The sequence below is a fragment of the Musca domestica genome, unplaced genomic scaffold (genome assembly GCF_030504385.1).
Source record: "Musca domestica strain aabys unplaced genomic scaffold, Musca_domestica.polishedcontigs.V.1.1 19, whole genome shotgun sequence".
In the NCBI taxonomy this organism is placed as follows: domain Eukaryota; kingdom Metazoa; phylum Arthropoda; class Insecta; order Diptera; family Muscidae; genus Musca; species Musca domestica.
This window is the reverse complement of record NW_026712245.1, coordinates 6,868,526-6,888,208: the sequence shown is the minus strand read 5'-3', so window position 1 is coordinate 6,888,208 and position 19,683 is coordinate 6,868,526. Positions and strand designations below refer to the sequence as shown.

The window sequence follows — 19,683 nt, the reverse complement described above, 5'->3', positions numbered from 1 at the left end:
ACCCAACTTTTTTGTTTATGAAGCTATTGAAGTGAAATTTGGTTTGTATTAATTTTTTATACCCCAAAGATGACTTACGAATTTTCATATGATTTGGGGCACTATTTCATATAGCTGCTATATAGCCGATCTGGCCGATTTGACCCAACTTTTTTGTTTACGAAGCTATTGAAGTGAAATTTGGTTTGTATTAATTTTTTATACCCCAAAGATGACTTACGAATTTTCATATGATTTGGGGCACTATTTCATATAGCTGCTATATAGCCGATCTGGCCGATTTGACCCAACTTTTTTGTTTATGAAGCTATTGAAGTGAAATTTGGTTTGTATTAATTTTTTATACCCCAAAGATGACTTACGAATTTTCATATGATTTGGGGCACTATTTCATATAGCTGCTATATAGCCGATTTGGCCTATTTGACCCAACTTTTTTATTTATGAAGCTGTTGAAGTGAAATTTGTTTGGTATACATTTTTTATTCTCCCAAGATGACCTACGAATTTTCATATGATTTGGGGCACTATTTCATGTAGCTGCTATATAGCCGATCTGGCCGATCGGCTATGATGATTTGGAGAAACATACTGCTCATTCATTACAATAATTATACTTTTGCTAAGCCATTTTGAATGTTTAGTTTTAAATCGCTCTAGTTTACGGATGCACTTTGGCAAATGCTTTTTTATATAATTAACAAAATCTTTCACTTGTTTTGATATCAAACGCATTTGGTCTTCATTTAAACTGATATTATTGATATTCTGTAACACATATTTCACAAGTGCATCTTCTGAGCGATTGTTGCTTCTCCAAATTTCAATAAGCGCTGCATGGACAAACACATGTTTATCTGCAAAACACGTGTTGGCACAAAATAGAACAAAAAAGGCTAGTTACTCATTAATTAACACACTTTTGTTAATAACTTGGCATTTATACCTTTTTGCAATGCTTTGCCATTCACAAGTTACACTCCACGGAACACAACTACAATTTATAGATTTTATATAAAGCTATACATAAACGAAACAATTCACAGTATTACAACAACAGACAATTATGACAAAAAGGGCACCTCGTCTTAATTGTACATACCTGCACTAACGTTTTCCATAATTACACATTTTATTTTTTTCAATTTTGTCAAATCAGAAGTACTTGAACTTAGCTGATCTTTACCGCCAGTTGTACCAAATCAAAGTGACTTTCAAACAGCTGACTTTAAAAGCTCGCCAGCAAAAAAGGGTTGCCACCCGTATTGATATTAAACATTTTTTTTTCTAATGTGGGTATCTACATTTAGGAAATCAGTTAAATTTCAAAATATGAAACCAAAAAAAAAATGACTTTATGCCAAAAAATCATGCTTTTTACCCATAGTGCGTCTGTGGAAATCACTCTAGCTTCCGAACGAAATAAGGTAGATTGATAAAATTTTACTCAAATGTATATTATATCTGCAGGACTTTTGGTATTATGGGCCATGTAGGTCCACGTTTTGGTATAGCCACCATATAACGGTACCTCCCGATATTCGGTATTTTGATGTTTTTTTAGAGACATTATTCACCGGAATTGTTTCAAATTTGGTATTTGAAGTTCGAATTGGATGCTACAGCCTAAGACAGAAAATTGTCTGGGCAGATCCCCGTCTTCGTATAGCCTTCATATAACGGTACCTCCCGATATTCGACTTTTTTGTTGATTTTAGCGACATTAATCACCGGAATTGTTTCAAATTTGGTACTGGAAGTCCCAAATGGATGTTACAGCCTATGACAGGAGATTGTCTGTGCAGGTCTTCGTATAGCCGCCATATAACGGTATCTCCCGATATTTGGTATTTTGATGATTTCAGTAACATTATTCACCGGAACGGTTTCAAATTTCGTATTAGAAGATCTTAATGGTTACTACAACCTATGGAAAAAAATCGTATGAAGGTCCACGTCTTCGTATATCGCCTATATAACAGTACCTCCCGATATTCGGTATTTTCATGATTTTAGCGACATTATTTACCGGAAATATTTCAAATTTCATATCTGAAGGTCGTAATGGGTGCTACAGCCTATGACAAAAATTTTTGTATTCAGGTCCACCTCTTCGTATAACGGTACCTCCCGATACTCGGTATTTTTATGATTTGTGCGACATTTTTCACCGGAATTGTTTCGAATTTGGTATTTAAAGTTTGTAATGGGTAGTACATCCTATGACAAAAATTTTTGTATTCAGGTCCACCTCTTTGTATAACATTACCTCCCGTTACTCGGTATTTTTATGATTTGTGCGACATTATTCACCGGAATTGTTTCGAATTGGGAATTTGAAGTTCGTAATGGTTACTACAGCCTATGACAAAAATTTTCGTAAGCAGATCCACGTCTTCGTATAGTCTCCATATCACAGTTTTCATTTAAGTGGTAGTTTCCGGAAGTTATTTGAAAAAATTCAAGTTCTTTGAAATGATAGAGGGTATTAAAAGTTCGACCCGCCGAACTTAGCTGCTTTTTTACTTGTTTTTAAATTTTTCTTTTTTGAAGGATTTATATTTACCTTTTTTTTTAATCCATAATCTAGGATTAAATATTTCTTAAGGACTATTTGACCGTTGATTTTTTATTTCATTTTTTCTATGAGTATCGGAGGTTTAATCGCACGGATTTGCATGGATTTCTAAAGATTTTTTTTCACGGACAATCAAGGAATATTAGAGTTTTAATGGTGGATTCTCAAATTCGTTTTTGAAGGACTATCAAAGGTATAATCGTGAATTTTTTAAATCATATTTTTTCAAGGATTATAAGAGATATAATAGCGAATTTTTGTAATTTCATTCAGGAACTATCAGACCCATTTTTGGATTATTCAAATTATTTCTTTTTTTCAAGATTTAACAGAGCTTTAACATTGAATTTTGAAAGAGTTATAAATGATTGTAGCTGCCATAATTTATAATATAATTTAACTATTTGCTATATTGAATTTTTCATGATCAATGAAAACACCTGTATTTCGTCATACCTGTCATTTCCATGACCTTCCACACTCCACACATAAATAGCATTTCAAGATCAATGGCAAATTATGTCAATTCCTTCGCTACATTATCCAAATCAATAGCGATCACATTATCCATCCACTGAGGCGTTGGAGGTAAAGTGTCCAAGTCAATAAATTCAATTGAATTCTTCGATGTTTGGAAAATGCGTTGTAATCTAAACAAAACACCAACTTGATGTATATGCATTGGCAGCGGACCGGCAGACAGGTTTTCTTGCTTGCTTGGTCTTGCGAGCTATTACTGCGTATGTGTGCTGTGTGTTTTGTTGCTACAACACAACTGTCATCGATTAAACGACAACAATTTATTTCGAATTGAATTATCTGTGAAACGTTGTTTGTTCTAAAGCAAAAAAAGCAAGTAAAAAAACATTAAGTTCGGTCGGGCCAAACTTTTAATACCCTCCACCTTAGGGTAAAATAAACATTAGAAGAAATGTGGCAAAAACCATTAAAATGCCGATTATGGGGAGGTACCGTAATGTGGGGCTACACCAAAACGTGGACCTATAATTACAATATTTCGCCACACGAACTAGGACCCATTATGGCCCACAAATACCAATTTTTAGACAAATCAGTGAAAAAATGTGGCAAAAACCATCAAAATACCGAATATCGGGAGGTACCTTTATATGGGGGCTATATCAAATAATGGACCCATGCATGTAATGTTTCGCCACCGAAGCTGGAACCAATTATGACCAACAAATACCAAATTTCAGACAAATCCGTGAAAAAAATGTGGCAAAAATCATCAAATTACCGAATATCGGGAGGTCCCGTTATATGGGGGCTATACCAAAACGTGGACCTATAATTACAATGTTTCGCCACACGAACTAGGACCCATTATGACCCACAAATACCAATTTTTAGGCAAATCAGTGAAAAAATGTGGCAAAAACCATCAAAATACCGAATATCGGGAGGTACCGTTATATGGGGGCTATACCAAATCACGGACCCATACATGCAATGTTTCGCCACCGGAGCTGGAACCCATTATGACCAACAAATACCGATTTTCAGACAAATCCGTAAAAAAATTTTGCAAAAATCATCAAATTACCGAATATCTGGAGGTACCGTTATATGGGGGCTATACCAAATTTTGGACCCATACATGCAATGTTTTGCCACACGCTCAGGGACCTGTTATGACCTACAAATACCAATTTTAAGACAAATCCGTGAAAAAACGTGGCATAAATCATCAAAATACCGAATATCGGGAGGTACCGTTATATGGGGACTATACCAGAACGTGGACCGATATATCTCATTTTCAATACCAACCATCCTAGACACAATGCAAATAGCTCTGCTAAATTTTGGAGCTCTACGTCAAATAATGTGGGCTGTATCGTGATTTCAACAGACAGACGGACAGACAGACAGACAGACGGACAGACAGACAGACAGACAGACAGACAGACAGACAGACAGACAGACAGACGGACATCGTTAAATCGACTTAGAATTTTATGCTGATTATGAATATATATACTTTATGGGGTCTAAGACGAATATTTAAGGATGTTACAAACGGAATGACAAAGTTAATATACCCTCCTTTCCAAGATGGAGGGTATAAAAATGAAAAAAATATTAAAATTCTTTATTCTTCCTGAATATTTACGTTTGTAAATGAAATATTTGTGATTAGTTGTCGATGCATATATTATTCGTTTTTTATTTATTACCATTTATTATAGAGCCAGTTGCTTATCTTATTTAAATAAATTGCGTTTAACACCCATGAACAGTGGTAAGGTTACTAGCAATTGGATTGGGGTAAATAATAATGGCATAAAACTTAAATGTTCTACTATTTTAAAATAAAATAGAATCAGTCGGTTTTGCGGACACATTTATACGCCCGGGCTTAAGTTATGTTATTCCGCCTTTATGGATGAGGTTCCGAAGCAGTTGGCAAATATTGACCAATTCATATCTGACCTAAAACTGATATAAATATTGCAACGCGCCAGATCTTGTCTTGATGGAAATATTGAGATGTGCGAAGTATGAATTGAATGGAATGTTAATTTTCTGGTTTATAAGTTTCATGGTTCTTCAAAATTTTGACCCCTTTGTGGGGCAGGTACCGGAAGGATTGGACCGATATATTCCATCTTCAGAGCAGATCTTGTGTTAGTAAAAATAATGGGGTGTGTAAAATTTGAAGATAACCAAATGCTTAATTCGGATTTTATAATCGTTTTGGTTGTTCAAAACTTATACAATTTATGGAGGAGGTACCAGAAGGAATGGTCCACCATTTTTATAACAGATCTTTAGTTGATCCAAGCTTTGAGATGTACCAAGACTGAATGGAATCCGATGTAAATTTTCCGGTTTCTGAGCTTCATTGTTCTTCAAAATGTTGACCTTTTGTGGGGGAGATATCAGAAGAAGTGGACCGATATATTCTGTCTTCCCACCAGATATTGGATTAATAAAAATATTGTGATGTGTGTAATTTAAAGACAAAATGTTGACCCTTTGTGAGGGAGGTTCTTGATGGAGTGAACTAATATTGTCCATTTTCGCACCTGATATAGCACTGATGCAAAAATTAGGTTTTGCAAAGTTGGAGCAAAATCGAATCATACTCTCTCCTTCTGTGTAATTTTTTTTTTTTTTTTTGAAAATTTCTACCCTTCTGGGGGAGATACCAGAAGGGTTGGACCGATATTGCCCATATCCGAACTCGAGATGAAAAAAAAAACAATTTCAGACTGCTGTCATTTCTAAGCCCCTCGTCCGACAAATCGGACTAGGCTCGTGAGCTGAACATATCGCAATATTCCATTCGGCAAATATTGAAAAGAGAGCTCGGAGTAAGGCCATTGAAATTCCAAATAGTACAAGAACTTACACCGCAACAGAAAGAAAATAGACTCAAAAGAGCTAAAGAGTTACTTCGCATGGCCGAAAGTGGTGAAATGCCGAATTTTGTTTTCTCCGTCTCCGATTAGAAAACATTCGTTGTCCAGCAGTTTGTAAACAACAAACGGGTTTTTACTTGCCAAAAGAGGTTAGCTGAAAATGTGAACTTACGGTTGGCCACCAGAACTTAAACGCCGGCCATGGTGATGGTGTGGGCCGCCATAACAGTCGATGGTCGCTCTCCGCTCGTATTGATGGACCGTAACATCAGAATAAATGCCGAAAATTATCGCGAAAATATTGTGGAGGGTGTATTAAAGGCTTGGGCACGCAAACATTTTCGCCGCAGACCTTGAACATTCCATCAGTTCTCAGCACCATGACACTCAGCACTCGCCACCCAAGAATGGTTACAAAATGAGGTTCCACGCTTCATTTCCAGCGCACAATTGCCACCAAAATCTCCGGATACCAATCCGTTAGACTATTGTATCTGAAGTATTTTGGAAAGCAAGAAAGCGCTTAGCCGGGAATTCGGGCAGCGTGTAACGGTTCCATTGGCCGTTTGAAGGCCATAATTCGTGCCAAAGGTGACCAATTCGAACGAATTTAAACTTATTCTAAAATTTCCGACCTTTTTTGCTTTCATTCAATAAAATTTAAAAATTATGGCGTTTGACTTTGTTGCATTTTTTTTTATCTCACCCTGTAATATTACTATGTACCAAGTTTGGATCAAATCGAATACTGCCTTTGAGAGTAATCGGGCGCGCCAGCCAGACGGACAGACGGACGGAAGGACGGATATCCCCAGATCGACTTCAAATGTCCTGAAACGGATTCGGTCCAAAGAGACCTAGAGTCTAAAACCGTTATTTCGTAGGCATATTTTGGCCGTATCAAATGATATATACCCTCACTAGAAACAATCCGCATTTTTTTACTTAAATAGTAACTCAAAAATTCAAGAAATGAACTCTGACGGTCCTTCAAAGAATACGCTTAAATAAGCCTAAACAGTTACATGGGTAGTCCCAAAAAAAAATCTTTAAAAAGTCGTTTTTAATCTACTATACTCCAAAAAAATTATTAAAACCTACTGAAATGTCTGGTTTCATTAGTACATCAAATTTATTTGAAAAATATCTTGATTTGCCGCTCTGATAAGCCATTAGATTTGAACTTGAAAAATTTTTTTAAAATATATTTTTCTCATGAAAAACAATAAAACCATTAACCAAGTGTGGCAGATTTTTTATGCGCATTAATAATACAACTAATTTTAATAAAATATTTAAGTTTGTTTGTTGTTATCATCCTCTGTCCACTTATAACCCTTTTTTTTGTTTATTGTTATTTTCGTATTCACATTTTTTGTCTTAACCGATTATCTCGCCCACTCGCCTTTAAACTGCATCGAACTGCATTTCTTTGGCTTAAAATTTAACTGATATAATTAGACTGACAGCACACAAACACACATATGTATGTATGAATTTATGTGTACGTTTGTACTGCACTCAGAGAGACAAGCAATGCCTGTATTAATTAAACAACAACAGTAACAGCAACAAATTTTTCCTTTGTTTGATTAACATAATTATGATTGTTGTTGTTGAAGTTGCAGTTACTGTTGTTTGTAAGAAAATAATTATCATCATTTCCAATTATTTATTTTCTCTGGTGTCGTCGAAACGAATCGAAATCACTTCAAGTGCAAACGGCCAGAAGAGATGCATTTTTTTTGTTTCGAATGGTCCGCCGCATATGAAATATTTCTCCCATTATATTTCCCCGTTGATAAGAATTGAACAAATCTGACAAATGAACATTGCAGATTAGCCGGAGAGATAAATGACATTCGACGGCGGAGCTGCTCTGTTTGCCTGCATTCGAGGAATAATGGCCGGACAATTCGTCTGATTAAACAAATGATATAGAGACAGCAGCAGCAACAACAACACACTTGAGGACACACTTAACGACTTAACAATGGCTCTTGCCGTCACTTCACAAAAATAAAGTGTGACAATGTGACGGGGCACTGTGAAATTGCAGAGTTTTGTACTCAATATTGATGATGCATTCTTTTAGTGCCCATTGTAATGTAAATGGTTACTTTAAATTGGATCAGGTGCAGGGTGATATTATTAAGATGTGCATGTTTTTAACCATTCACACCACTGTATCTTACCTCCTATCATCCAACAAATCTGTGACCATTACGACTGATGACCATACAATTGTTAGACAATAATCTCATAAAATATTAACTTGAAGCAAACGCTTTTTAAGGAAAATCTAAAAGGTTATAGCCAGCGTTAAAACTCAGCTGATCGTCTATTCGCTCTTTATTCGGAGAATTTTTTTTCCAGAAATCACAAGTTTGAAAACTAATTTGTTCGACGACCTAAGATGACGGGTTAAGACACTTGAACCGATTTGAGGTAATTTTTCAAAGGGATTCTTGAAAAATATGTTGTAAAAATTAATTGGTTTGTTAGTGGCCCACAGCTAGTCTTTCACACACAAATCTTAAAAAAATCAAAAAATTTATTATGCTGTTGCTTTAAAAATATTTTTAAAATACACTTTCCGGTTTCCGGTTATTAAAAACAAGTACTTGGTAAAATACTATAAAAAGGTATGAACTTGGAAAATTTTACGGAATAGCCTTCTGCAGTAATCACGAAATAAAACACGTAAAATAGTATTTCGGTTTTGCCGACAGATGGTCAAACTGTTGACCCTTTATGGGGGAAGTTCCGAAGCAGTTGCCAATATTGACCAATTCGTATCTGACCTAAGGCTTATATTAATATTACAACGTGCCAAACCATCGACCAATATCTAATACTTCCTTCGTTTTATATGAGATATGTGATAATTTTTGGAAAATATGGAAATATGCGTGAGGTGCCAGATATAGGGAACTATTCCATTTTAATACTTCATCTAATACAGATCAAAATATTGGTATGTAAAAAATTTGAAGTAAATCGAATTGTTATATCCAATTTTATGCGAAATAAAAAGTTTTGATAAAATACAAATTCTGACAGATTTCTGACTAAAAGAAATATTTAGATATAGCAAAGTTATGACAGATATAAGTACTGGAAATTGTGACCCTTTGTGGGTGAGATCCCAGAACGGGTTGGCAGATGTATGTCATCTTCACAAAAGATCTAGCGTTATCAAAAATATGTGGATGTGTGGAAGTTGAAGAGAGTTGGATGCTTATTTCGCTTTCTTTGAGCGTTTTGTTTTTTTTCAAAATTATGAACCCTATGTGAAGGAGGTACCAGAAAAAATGGCCCGACCTCTACAATCGTTATAACAGATCTTGCGTGGATGGAAATATTGAGATGTGCCAGGTCTGAATGGAATCGGAAGTTAATTCCACGGTTTATGAGCTTCATGGATACCCAAAATTTTGACCTTTTGTGAGTGAGGTACCAGAAGGTGTAGACCGTTATATTCCATCTTCACACCAGACCTTGCGTTAATAACAATATTGTGATGTGTGTAATTTAAAGAAAACCGGAAACTAATTTAGGATTTTATGATCGTTTTGGTTATTCAAAATTTTGACCCTTTGTGGGGGAGGTACCAGACTAAATGGTCCGATCTCTACCATCTTTATAACAGATCTTGTGTTGATGGAAATTATAATGCCTAATCTGAATGGAATCGGATGTTAATTTCGCGTTGTATGAGCTTTAACGTTATTCAAAATGTCGACCTTTTGTGGGGGAGGTACCAGATGGATTGGACAGATATATTCCATCTTAACACCAGACTTTGCGTTAATAACAATATTTTGATGTGTGCAATTTGAAGAGAACCTGAAGCTTATTTCGGATTTTATAATAGTTTTGGATATTCTAAACTTTGACCCTTTGTAGGACAGGTACCAAAAGGAATGGTAATATGTATTCCATCTTCACACCGGACCTTGGGTTAATAAAAACATTGAGATGTATGTAATTTTAAGATAATCGGACACTTATATCGCATTTTATAAGAGTTATAATTATTCAAAATTTTGACCCTTTGTGAGGGAAGTACTGGATGAAGTGGAACGATATTGTCCATTTTCGCAGACCAGACCTAGCACTGATGAAAATATTAGGATTTGAAAAGTTGGAGCAAAATCGGATTATCCTTTCTCTTTCTGTGCAATAAATTATTTTCTTTGAACATTTTGACATTTTGTGTGGGAGGTACCAGAAGGAGAGGACCGATATTGCTCATCTCCGAACTCGATCTAAGTGTGACAATAATACTACAACATACCAAGTTTGGATCAAATCGGAAACTCTCTTCAAGAGTTATCATGAGAGCGACCCAGCCAGATAGACAGATAAACGGACATCGACTACAAATATCCTGAAACGGATTTGGTCCAAAGAGACCTAGGGTCTAAAACCGTTGTTTCGATGAGGCACGTTTTGGCCGTATCAAATGATATATACTCTCTGTAGCAATATGGCTGAGGGTATAAAAAACTCCAAATCCTAATAATTAAATCCTAATCCTAACCCTTCAAATAAATTTATGAAAGGCAGTGACACGAAATCGCTTTTAGCTCAGCTCGTTCTTTAGAAAAAGCTTCAAAACTTTCACGCTTTCTGTTCTGTATTTTTTTTAAAAAATGTTCAAAACTTTCACGCTTATAGATCACTTAGTGTTCCAAATAAATCAAATAAAATACGTACCAAGTCCTGCAACTAAATCTGCGAAAATTCCAGGTTTATAGCCCAGCTAGTCCTTTAGATAATATTTCAGTTAGCCCTTCAAATAAAGTTACAAAACCTCCACGCTTTTAGTTCAAATAGTCAAATAAGTAAAGCTTCCAAATACACTCTCGCGTTTATATCTAAAAAATCTAAAAAAATTCACGCTCATTGCTCTGCAACTTTTTCACGCTTATTGCTCACGCTTCAAGTTCAGCTAGTTCCTCAGGCTTCAAATCTTTAAAGTTTTTACTTTAGCTAATCCTACAAATAAAGCTTAATATATTCACCTCTTACAGCTCAGCTTATAGTTCAACTAGTCCTTCAAAAAAATCTACGTTTATAACTCAGCTCGCCGTTTATGCTTCAAAACTTCCAAGCTAACAGTTCAATTTGTTCGTCAAATGAAGCTTCAAAATCCTAACACTTATAGCTTATATTGTCCGTTAAATAAAGCTTCAAAACTTCCTCGTTTGTAGCTCTGCTAGCCTTATAACTAAATATCTCCAAATGTAGTACATCGTAATATTAAAGTTCGTATATGGGCAAAATTAGATCACTCATTCTGGAAACTATCTCACAAAAGGTCAAAGTGTTTAAATAAAAAAATTTGCCTTATATGAAGTAAAAAAGCAGCTGAGTTCGGCCGGGCCGAACTTTTAATACCCTCCACCATTTGGAAGGAACTTGGAAAATTTTAAGAAAATTTGGCCGAAAAATACCGCCCTAATGATAAACGTGGGCTATACGAAGACGTGGACTTGAATAAGTAACTTTTAGTAATAAGCTGTAGTACCGATTCCGAACTTCAAATACGAAATTTGAAAGAATTCCGGTGAATAATGTCGCTAATATCATCAAAATCGCAAATAGAGGGAGTTACCATTACATGGGGGCTATACCAAAAGGTGGACCTGCACAGATAATTTTCTGTCATAGACTGTAGTATCCACTACGAACTTCAAATACCAAATTTGAAACGATTTCGTTGAATAATGTCGCTAATATCATCAAAATATCGAATATCGGGAGGTGTCGTTCTATGGGGGTTATACGAAGTTATGGACCTACATATGCAATTTTTTGTCATAAGCTGTAGTTCCCATTAGGGTTTTCAAATACAAAATTTCAAACAATTCCGCTGAATAATGTCTTCAAAATACCGATTATCGGAAGGTATCGTTATATTGGTGCTATACGAAGACATAGACCTTCATAGACAATTTTCCGTCATAGGTTGTAGTATCGATTATAAACTTGAAATACCAAATTTGAAACAGTTCCGGTGAATTTTTGTCTCTAAAATCATCAAAATACCGAATATCGGGAGATGTCATTATATGGGGGGACTAAACGAAGGCGTGGACCTACATCACCCATTTTCAATACCAAAAGTCCTACGGACGTAATATACATTTGGGTAAAATTTTATCAACCTACTTCATTTCGTTCAGAAGCTAGAGTGTTTTCCACAGACGGACAAAAAACGGACAATGCTAAATCGACATAGAATTTTATGCTGATCAAGAATATATATACTTTGTGGGGTCTAAAATGTATATTCCGAGGTCTTACAAACGGAATGACAAACTTAATATGGAGGGTATATATACTTTGTTGGAGGGTATAACAATGTATCGTTATGATCCGAAGGACCTATTCATCCGATACTATCCTCTCCCTAATAATGGATTAAATTTAAAGTGAATGAAGCTAAATCAGTGACTTCTACTTTCCTAGAGTTTTGCGTATTTGGTGATTGTTTTGCAATGTCCTCATCGTACAAGTGCCTCCGATATTCCCTTTTTTTGTAAAAATCCCCTTTTTTGACCCTAAAAATCACTCTGAGTACAATAATTTATTAATATCGTCCACCCCGCTGTCTGTGAACTTCATGTTACTGAGCTATTATCACCTCCTCTCACTTCCCATATACTTTCCTCTGCGAAAACAACTTGTTTGTTTGTCAATATTTATAAATAAATGATTTAATTGTTACAATATCTTTATTAAATTATTATCTTAATTTGTTATCGTTTTGTTTTACTCCATTGTTCTATTTGCAGATTATCAGATAATTGGCCCATAACTAAATGTAACAAATAGCGATAAAACTAAACCCCTGACGAATAGCAAAGCCCTTGGCTTATCTTGAATACAGATTTTGGTGATATCTCAGTTTGACAAAGAGGAATTATCGTTTGTCCATCACAATTTACAACAACAAATAAGCGACAATAAATGCAAAGCAAATAAGACAGCAACAAATACATCTCCATATCCTCCTCCATCCACAATTTTTCTGTCATCCAACCATATTTGAGGAATTAATTATAAAACAAGGCAAAAACGTGGCAACAATTAGCACATCATTGAATAACTGTTGCATAGGAAGACAGTGGGCCGAGAGTGAGACAGTCAGCCAGCAAGTCTGAGGGAAGAAGAGACTCGGCAAATTAGTGATTGCAACATCAGAGATTGGATTAGATTGAATGGATGCAAGGAGGTGGTAATGAGTATGACGTAAAAATTACACCTCATCCAGAGACAGAGAGAGAGAGAGAGAAAGAGAGAGGCCAAAAGTGAAAGGTAAGAAGGAGAGGAGACCAACAAAAACAAAACCAACTATTGCTGGGGAGGAACTGAGGCAAAACATACGTCAACGACAACGCCTTGTGATAATTGTACCTGATAATTGCCATAAATTTATTGTTGTGTTATTATTAGTATTGTTGTTGCTGCTGCTGCTGTTGTTGTATGGCTGCTGCTCATTTGAAACGGCAAATTTCTCATTGTCCCCAAGGCGAATTTGACAAGACCAATACCCCCCAGCATCGGCACTAATTAGCCTCAAAATACAGTCGAAAAAGCCAACAACAACGATAACGACTACGACAAACAATCTGGTCACCTTAACACCACCACCACCACCGCCCTATCAGCCATTTGTTGGTCCATCAGCGCTGAAAATGTTTCCCTATGATGCAGGCCTGAGATGATATTTGTTTTGGAAATAAAGCTCAAGGTCAAGGCTAAAGGTTGAAGCTTAATCCGATTGTGAAACACTCTCACGCACACACACACACAGAGCTGCCATATTTTCTAAGCTAGCAACAACAGCAAAAGAAACCATTCAAGATATTCTCTTAAGACCCAAGTGGGAACCAATACCCCATCACTATGATGCTACACAATGAGGCCGATCGTAAAAATGAAGATTCTGAGCCATGCCTGCCACCGCCCAGCAGCTGTCAGAAGGCTCAAATAGTTCCGACACATCACACCACACCTGCATTGCCACCAACACAGTCGACAACAACACAAGCTGTAACAACAACATCACTACCACTACCAGCCGCCACATCGAAAAAGAAGAAAGAACGCAATTCCCATGATTTGCTCCTGGAAACCCTAGACGTTCTCTTATCCTGCTTTGTTGTGGCGCCCTGTGTCATTGCCTATTGGCGCGGCACCTGGGAACTGATTGGTGTCCTGATATTTCCCCAAAACATCCCGCTGTCCGCCCTCTGCTCGTTCCTCATTGGCGGCATTGGACATTTTGTCTTTACGCTGACGCAGCGCTTCTTCATCGATCACATACATCCGGACAAACATCGTCTCACGTACTACGTCATCTCACGCTGTTACACCTTTGTGTTCGGCATCGTATGCGTGAACATGTGGCGGGGGTCATGGGTCCTCTGCGACTGGCTGACCAGTGCCAGTTCGTTGATAATCATTTGCATTGTGACCTCGGTGGCGGTACTGTTCCTGATTGCCACACGAACGGTGAGGAATCTGGGCGCTGCACCGTATTCGGTGATAATGGATCACAAGAGTGATTATTTCGATGTGGAGACAATGTTTAAGATTGCGGTAAGTAGTGGCTATCGGATATTTGTTGTTACTATGATATGTGAAAACTTTAACTTTGATCTGTCTGATCTTCTATTGGAAGATCTTCCAGGTCTTATATTAAAAAACAGTTTGCAGATTTTCTCTACAAAGGCCTTTCAGGTTTTTTTCTGACCTTTCTGGTATTCTGGAAACACTTAGAGTCTTCCTTATGAACCCCTTTCGGACAACCTATTTGGAGAACATCCATTGTTCTGTACAAAGATCTTCTAGGTCTCTCGTCCTAGGGCTTCTTGGTCTTGTATGTGAAGACCTCTGAACGATTCGATGTCATACTTGAGAAGACCTTAAGGTCTACTATCAGAAGGGAGACCTTTGAGACCTTTTACGCAGACTTCCGATATTATCTATTCTAGGTAACCCATGAGAAGACGAAGTAGTTCTCCTTAGTTGCCTATAGAAACCCTACCTTCCCCTCTAATGCGAAGAAGACTAATGTTGAATAAATATTAGGTGATGTACGAGTTTTCCAAGAGGAGTTTTCGTTTGCCCATCAAAATTTAGAATAACAATAAAGCAGTACTGCAAATAAATCGAACGGCGACAAACACACTTCCCCGGCCCATTCCTCCTCCTACAACTGCTGCGTCATCCAGTATATTTGAGGTATTAATTATGAACCAAGGCAAAAACGTGACAAAAAATAGCACATCATTGAATAACCGTTGCATAGGCAGTGAGCAGTCAGTAAGGCAACCTGCCAACTAGTCCATGGGACAGAGGAAAAGGAGAGCTCTACGAAGATCTTCCGAGCTTTCACTGTGAAGACCTTTATGGTCTCTCCTATGAACCTATTTCTGATCATCCAAAAGAAGAATATATATTGTTCTATGTGAAGACAATTACTCGTAAATATGCAAAAAACTTGACGTTCGATTTCTGTACCCTCGACCACACATAGTATAGCTCATCGAAATAATAATTGTAGACAAATTGATCAGCGTAAAATTCTTAGACGATTTAGCCCTGTCCGTCTGTCTATAAAATTTTGCACAGATCAGTCTTTTGTCTGCAGGCAGGTCAAGTTCGGTATTTTGATGATTGTAGCAAAATTTTTCAATGAAATTGACTAAAAATTCACAAAAGGAGTTCATTCTGAGTACTTTATCCATCGAAAGAGTATAAGAGTATATATATCCCTCATATAACGGTACCTCCCTATATTCAGTATTTTGACACTACATTTTTCAATGGAATTGTCTAAAAATCCATACTACAAGTTCTTTTAAGCACTTTACCCCCTGGAAGAAAAATGTATAGGTCCACTATATCGTATAGCCCACATACAATGGAAGCCATCCCCTCCCCCTCCCCCTCCCCCTTTTAGTTATTTGTACGTTCATCGGAGTTGTTTCATATTTCGAATTTTCTATGACTGTGCAGGTCCAAGTATTCGTATTGGCCTCATATATCAGTACCTCCCTATATTCGGTATTTTGACGATTTTAGGTACAACATTTAACGAAATTGTTTGAAATTTCCTATTTGAATTTCCTAATAGGTACTACAGTCAATGACAGAAAATTGTCTATGCAGGTCCAGGTCTTCATATAGTCCCGATATAACGGTACCTTCCTATATTCGGCTATATTCTTTACCGGAATTTTTTTGTTTCGAGTTTCCTTTTTGAATGTTGTAAAGGCTTATGACAAAATTTGCCTATAAAGGTCCAGGTCTTCGTATAGACCCCAATATAATGGATATATTCGGTTTTTTTAAAGATTTTAACAGAATTTTTAACGTATTTTATTTTTTGAAAATTTCCAAATTCGTTCCAGTTGGTGGCGGGTATTAAAAGTTCGACCGGGCCGAACTTACTCTTTTTTTACGTGTTTATTGTGCAGTGGTTCCTACCCACTATTTTGCCAAATTCCTGCATGGACCTACCAGGCACAGTTCCCATCATTATGCATATCCTCACTGAGATCATGAATGGAGTGTTTACCCATAATTCATAGACTCTCTTTCTTCCCTCTCTCTCTCTCTCTCTCTTAATTAGGCGGGGCAGTGGCATAAAATGTACTCAAACGGCACATTCTCTTCCGCATCTTGGCACATCCTGCAGTATTCGACGTTGGAGTTATCCTATTTGTCAAACTTCATGGATAGAGAAATGTAATCAATGAGGACTAAAGTTTACTTTAGTTCCTAAAATATAAACTGGCGTGACCCTGTACTGTATGCCAAGTTCGACCGAAGCGAAGGGTACTTTTTGGTGCTCCTGCAATTAGAATATATGCAGCTCGCTATACCCTTGAGAGTTTAGAGCTTTTCTCTATGTATTTTAAATCATGGATCAAAGCACAGCTTTATACAGCAAAAATTCCCGTTCGCTTTTTCTTTAACTCTCAGAAAGAGTTACAATCATTTCGTTTCCACCTGTGTTCCATCCCATTAATGTTAGTATCTTCTAGCAGAGCGTTTTGGAATTGTTCTCCAAAGAGCTGCCAGCCTTGGAAACATTTGTTGGTTGTAATCTTCCCACTTTCCGACGTTACCTTGAGGTATGGAATCCCAATATTGTTACTTGTCTGATATTCATATTAGTTGTTTTTACTCGCGAGCGGGAGTGCTCGAAGAGTAAGTTTACTCTCTTTTGTGTTATGTGAGGCGCGTTTTATATTTTTTTGCTAACAGGAGTACTTCTGCTCGAATTCGAGTAGAGATTGAAACTTGCTATGATTCCAGCATCCCCCTGACAGCCTTGGACAATGTTTTTTTGACTAGATGAAGCTACTATAGTTTTCATCGGGATTTACGAAACAATGGAGCAAAGATTGTTTAAATAGATTAAACAAAGTTGACTTCTATCTGGTTAGGACTTCAATCAATAGCGACCAACCGCGGTGTCACATCGTCAGAAGAAAAACAGACTGGTAATTTATCTGAATGGGATTCGACCAGTTTCGACCAGTTGCCGCAGATGCTACTACAGGTTATATATATTTTTTGGGCTTGAGTGCTCCTAAGAATCAAGATTGAGGTGTGGTATCCAAAATCAATCAGAGGTATTTCTATTTGGGGTTATGTTTAAGTATTCATGGCAAGGACTTCTTGTGGCGCCCAAATGTCAATAATTTATAATGTTTATTTTTGTGCATGAACACATTTCAAATCTGATATATCATTGATTTCTGGGTTTTTATTTATTTTTTGATATCGTAAGTTATTCGACTTTCTTGAAAGAGCTATCCAATTCAGTTTTTCGTTTTTCTTTTTCTTCTCATTTTTATATACATCCTATTTCCCCTCTAATTATTAATCGAATATGAATTTTGTTCCCCAACAGGGCTTTCAACAACCTGGCCTATATGTTATGGACACATTATTTTCGATATTTGTTATTGGTACACTGGTGGTAATAGCATGGAGAGGTCTGTGGGGCATAATGGATTTAACGGTGTATCCCGGCGAGAAGGCCAAATCGGCATGGTCATCATTGGTAAGAAGGAGTAAAAACATGTCCAGACGCTTATCATTGATTATCTCCTTCTCTCTCTCTATTTCCCTTGTAGATAATGGGTTATGTTACGGTCGGTTTTACATTCGTTCTGCATCCCTTTGTCCGTTGGGTGTGCAAGCGTATAGATGGCATTTTCAAATTGATATTTTGCGATGTGTATTATTTTGCGGAGTTTTTCGGGGCGGTCAATGCCTGGCGTGGCATATGGAATCTGTTGGATGTGTATGTTTATCCAGGTGAGTATGTGTGATGTGTTCCCAGATAGGTATTTCATTTCAATTTACAAACTTTGTTATTTACAGATAATCTAATCTTGAGTTACTGGCTAACCCATGTCATTCCGTTTCTGATTCTGGCCGCCCTCAAGTGCTCCAATTCGATTTTGGTGCGTGGTGTTTACTTGGATGCCGATGGTGTGGGCGGTGAATGTGTCGATATACCCATACACTATGTACGCCTACATTTCGAAAGGGAACGCAAGAAACGTTCCATGGGCTTTGGCTATGGCCACCACCACCACCACCAAACGAAACCAACGAATCTTTTAGTTAAGACACCTAACGATAAGAATGCCCAAAGAGTTCTAATTGAAAAACCCATGAAATCGGAGATTAAAATACAATCTGGCATGGATGCTGCCACGCAATTGGTTTGACCCGCTCGAAATTGAACTGATTAGCCAGGCCAGCCCCACCACCATCTCATTCTCATTAGCAATTGTAGAAAGCAACTATCTTTACTTCTCACCTCCCCCCACGCCACATTCTCTGCATAAACTCCAAAAAAACAAAAGCAAGCCAAGCCAAAAGCAGCACCCCAAATCTCCACAAGAGATTAGGAACCGAATTCCAAAACAGAAAACAGCAACAACAACGATTCCCTAGACTACATTCCATTTTTTGTATTAGTCCTTCTCTCCACACCCATATATATATAAAAATAAAACAAAAGAACCTATATCTCTTGTACTATTTAAGATGTAAGAAAAGAAAATTAACAAAAAAATACTTAAAGTTTTTTGTAATTGTTGTGTTAGATTTTGTTGTTTAATTAATTAAGTTAATTATTTTTATTTGTTATTATAATTATTAAAAAATTATTACTATTATTATTGTTGTTATTATTAAACAAACAAACAAGAAAAAACAAAAACAAATTGTAAAATTGTACAAATCATTCGCGTTTAAGTAGCAAAAGTTCCAAACGATCAAAAAACCCCAAGACAAGAAATGACAATAAAAAGAATTATAAATCTCCATAATTTAGATGATTATTGTGTTCTCTTTGTATGTACAGGGTGAGATAAAAAAAAAACTGCAACAAAGTCAAACGCCATAATTTTATTTTTTTTTTTTTTTTTTTTGTGGAAAACCGAAAGTGGACATTTTCAGCTGACCTCTTTGGTAAGTAAACACGATCATTTTGTTTGTTTACAAACTGCTGGACATGTTTTCTCATCGAAGGCGGAGAAAACCAAATTCGGCCGTTCACTTCTTTCGGCCAAGCGAAGCAACTCTATAGATCTTTTGAGTCTATTTTCTTTCTGTTGCGGTGTAAGTTCTTGCACATTTTTGAAATTCAATGGCTTTACCCCGAAC

The 19,683-nt window shown here is 36.8% G+C and overlaps 1 protein-coding gene across 2 annotated transcripts in view; it reads left to right on the top strand.

The window, feature by feature from the left end:
* The window catches only part of LOC101888447 (uncharacterized), a 53,361-nt gene extending 34,011 nt beyond the window's left edge, over positions 1-19,350 (top strand). For both annotated transcript variants that reach the window (XM_059121202.1, XM_005189341.4), the window contains exons 2-5: positions 12,774-14,583; positions 17,912-18,064; positions 18,138-18,321; positions 18,388-19,350. In XM_059121202.1, coding sequence (XP_058977185.1) covers positions 13,888-14,583; positions 17,912-18,064; positions 18,138-18,321; positions 18,388-18,740 — 1,386 coding nt within the window. In that variant the 5' untranslated portion in view covers positions 12,774-13,887 and the 3' untranslated portion in view covers positions 18,741-19,350. The remainder of the gene's footprint in view (positions 1-12,773; positions 14,584-17,911; positions 18,065-18,137; positions 18,322-18,387) is intronic.
* Positions 19,351-19,683: the final 333 nt, after the last annotated feature.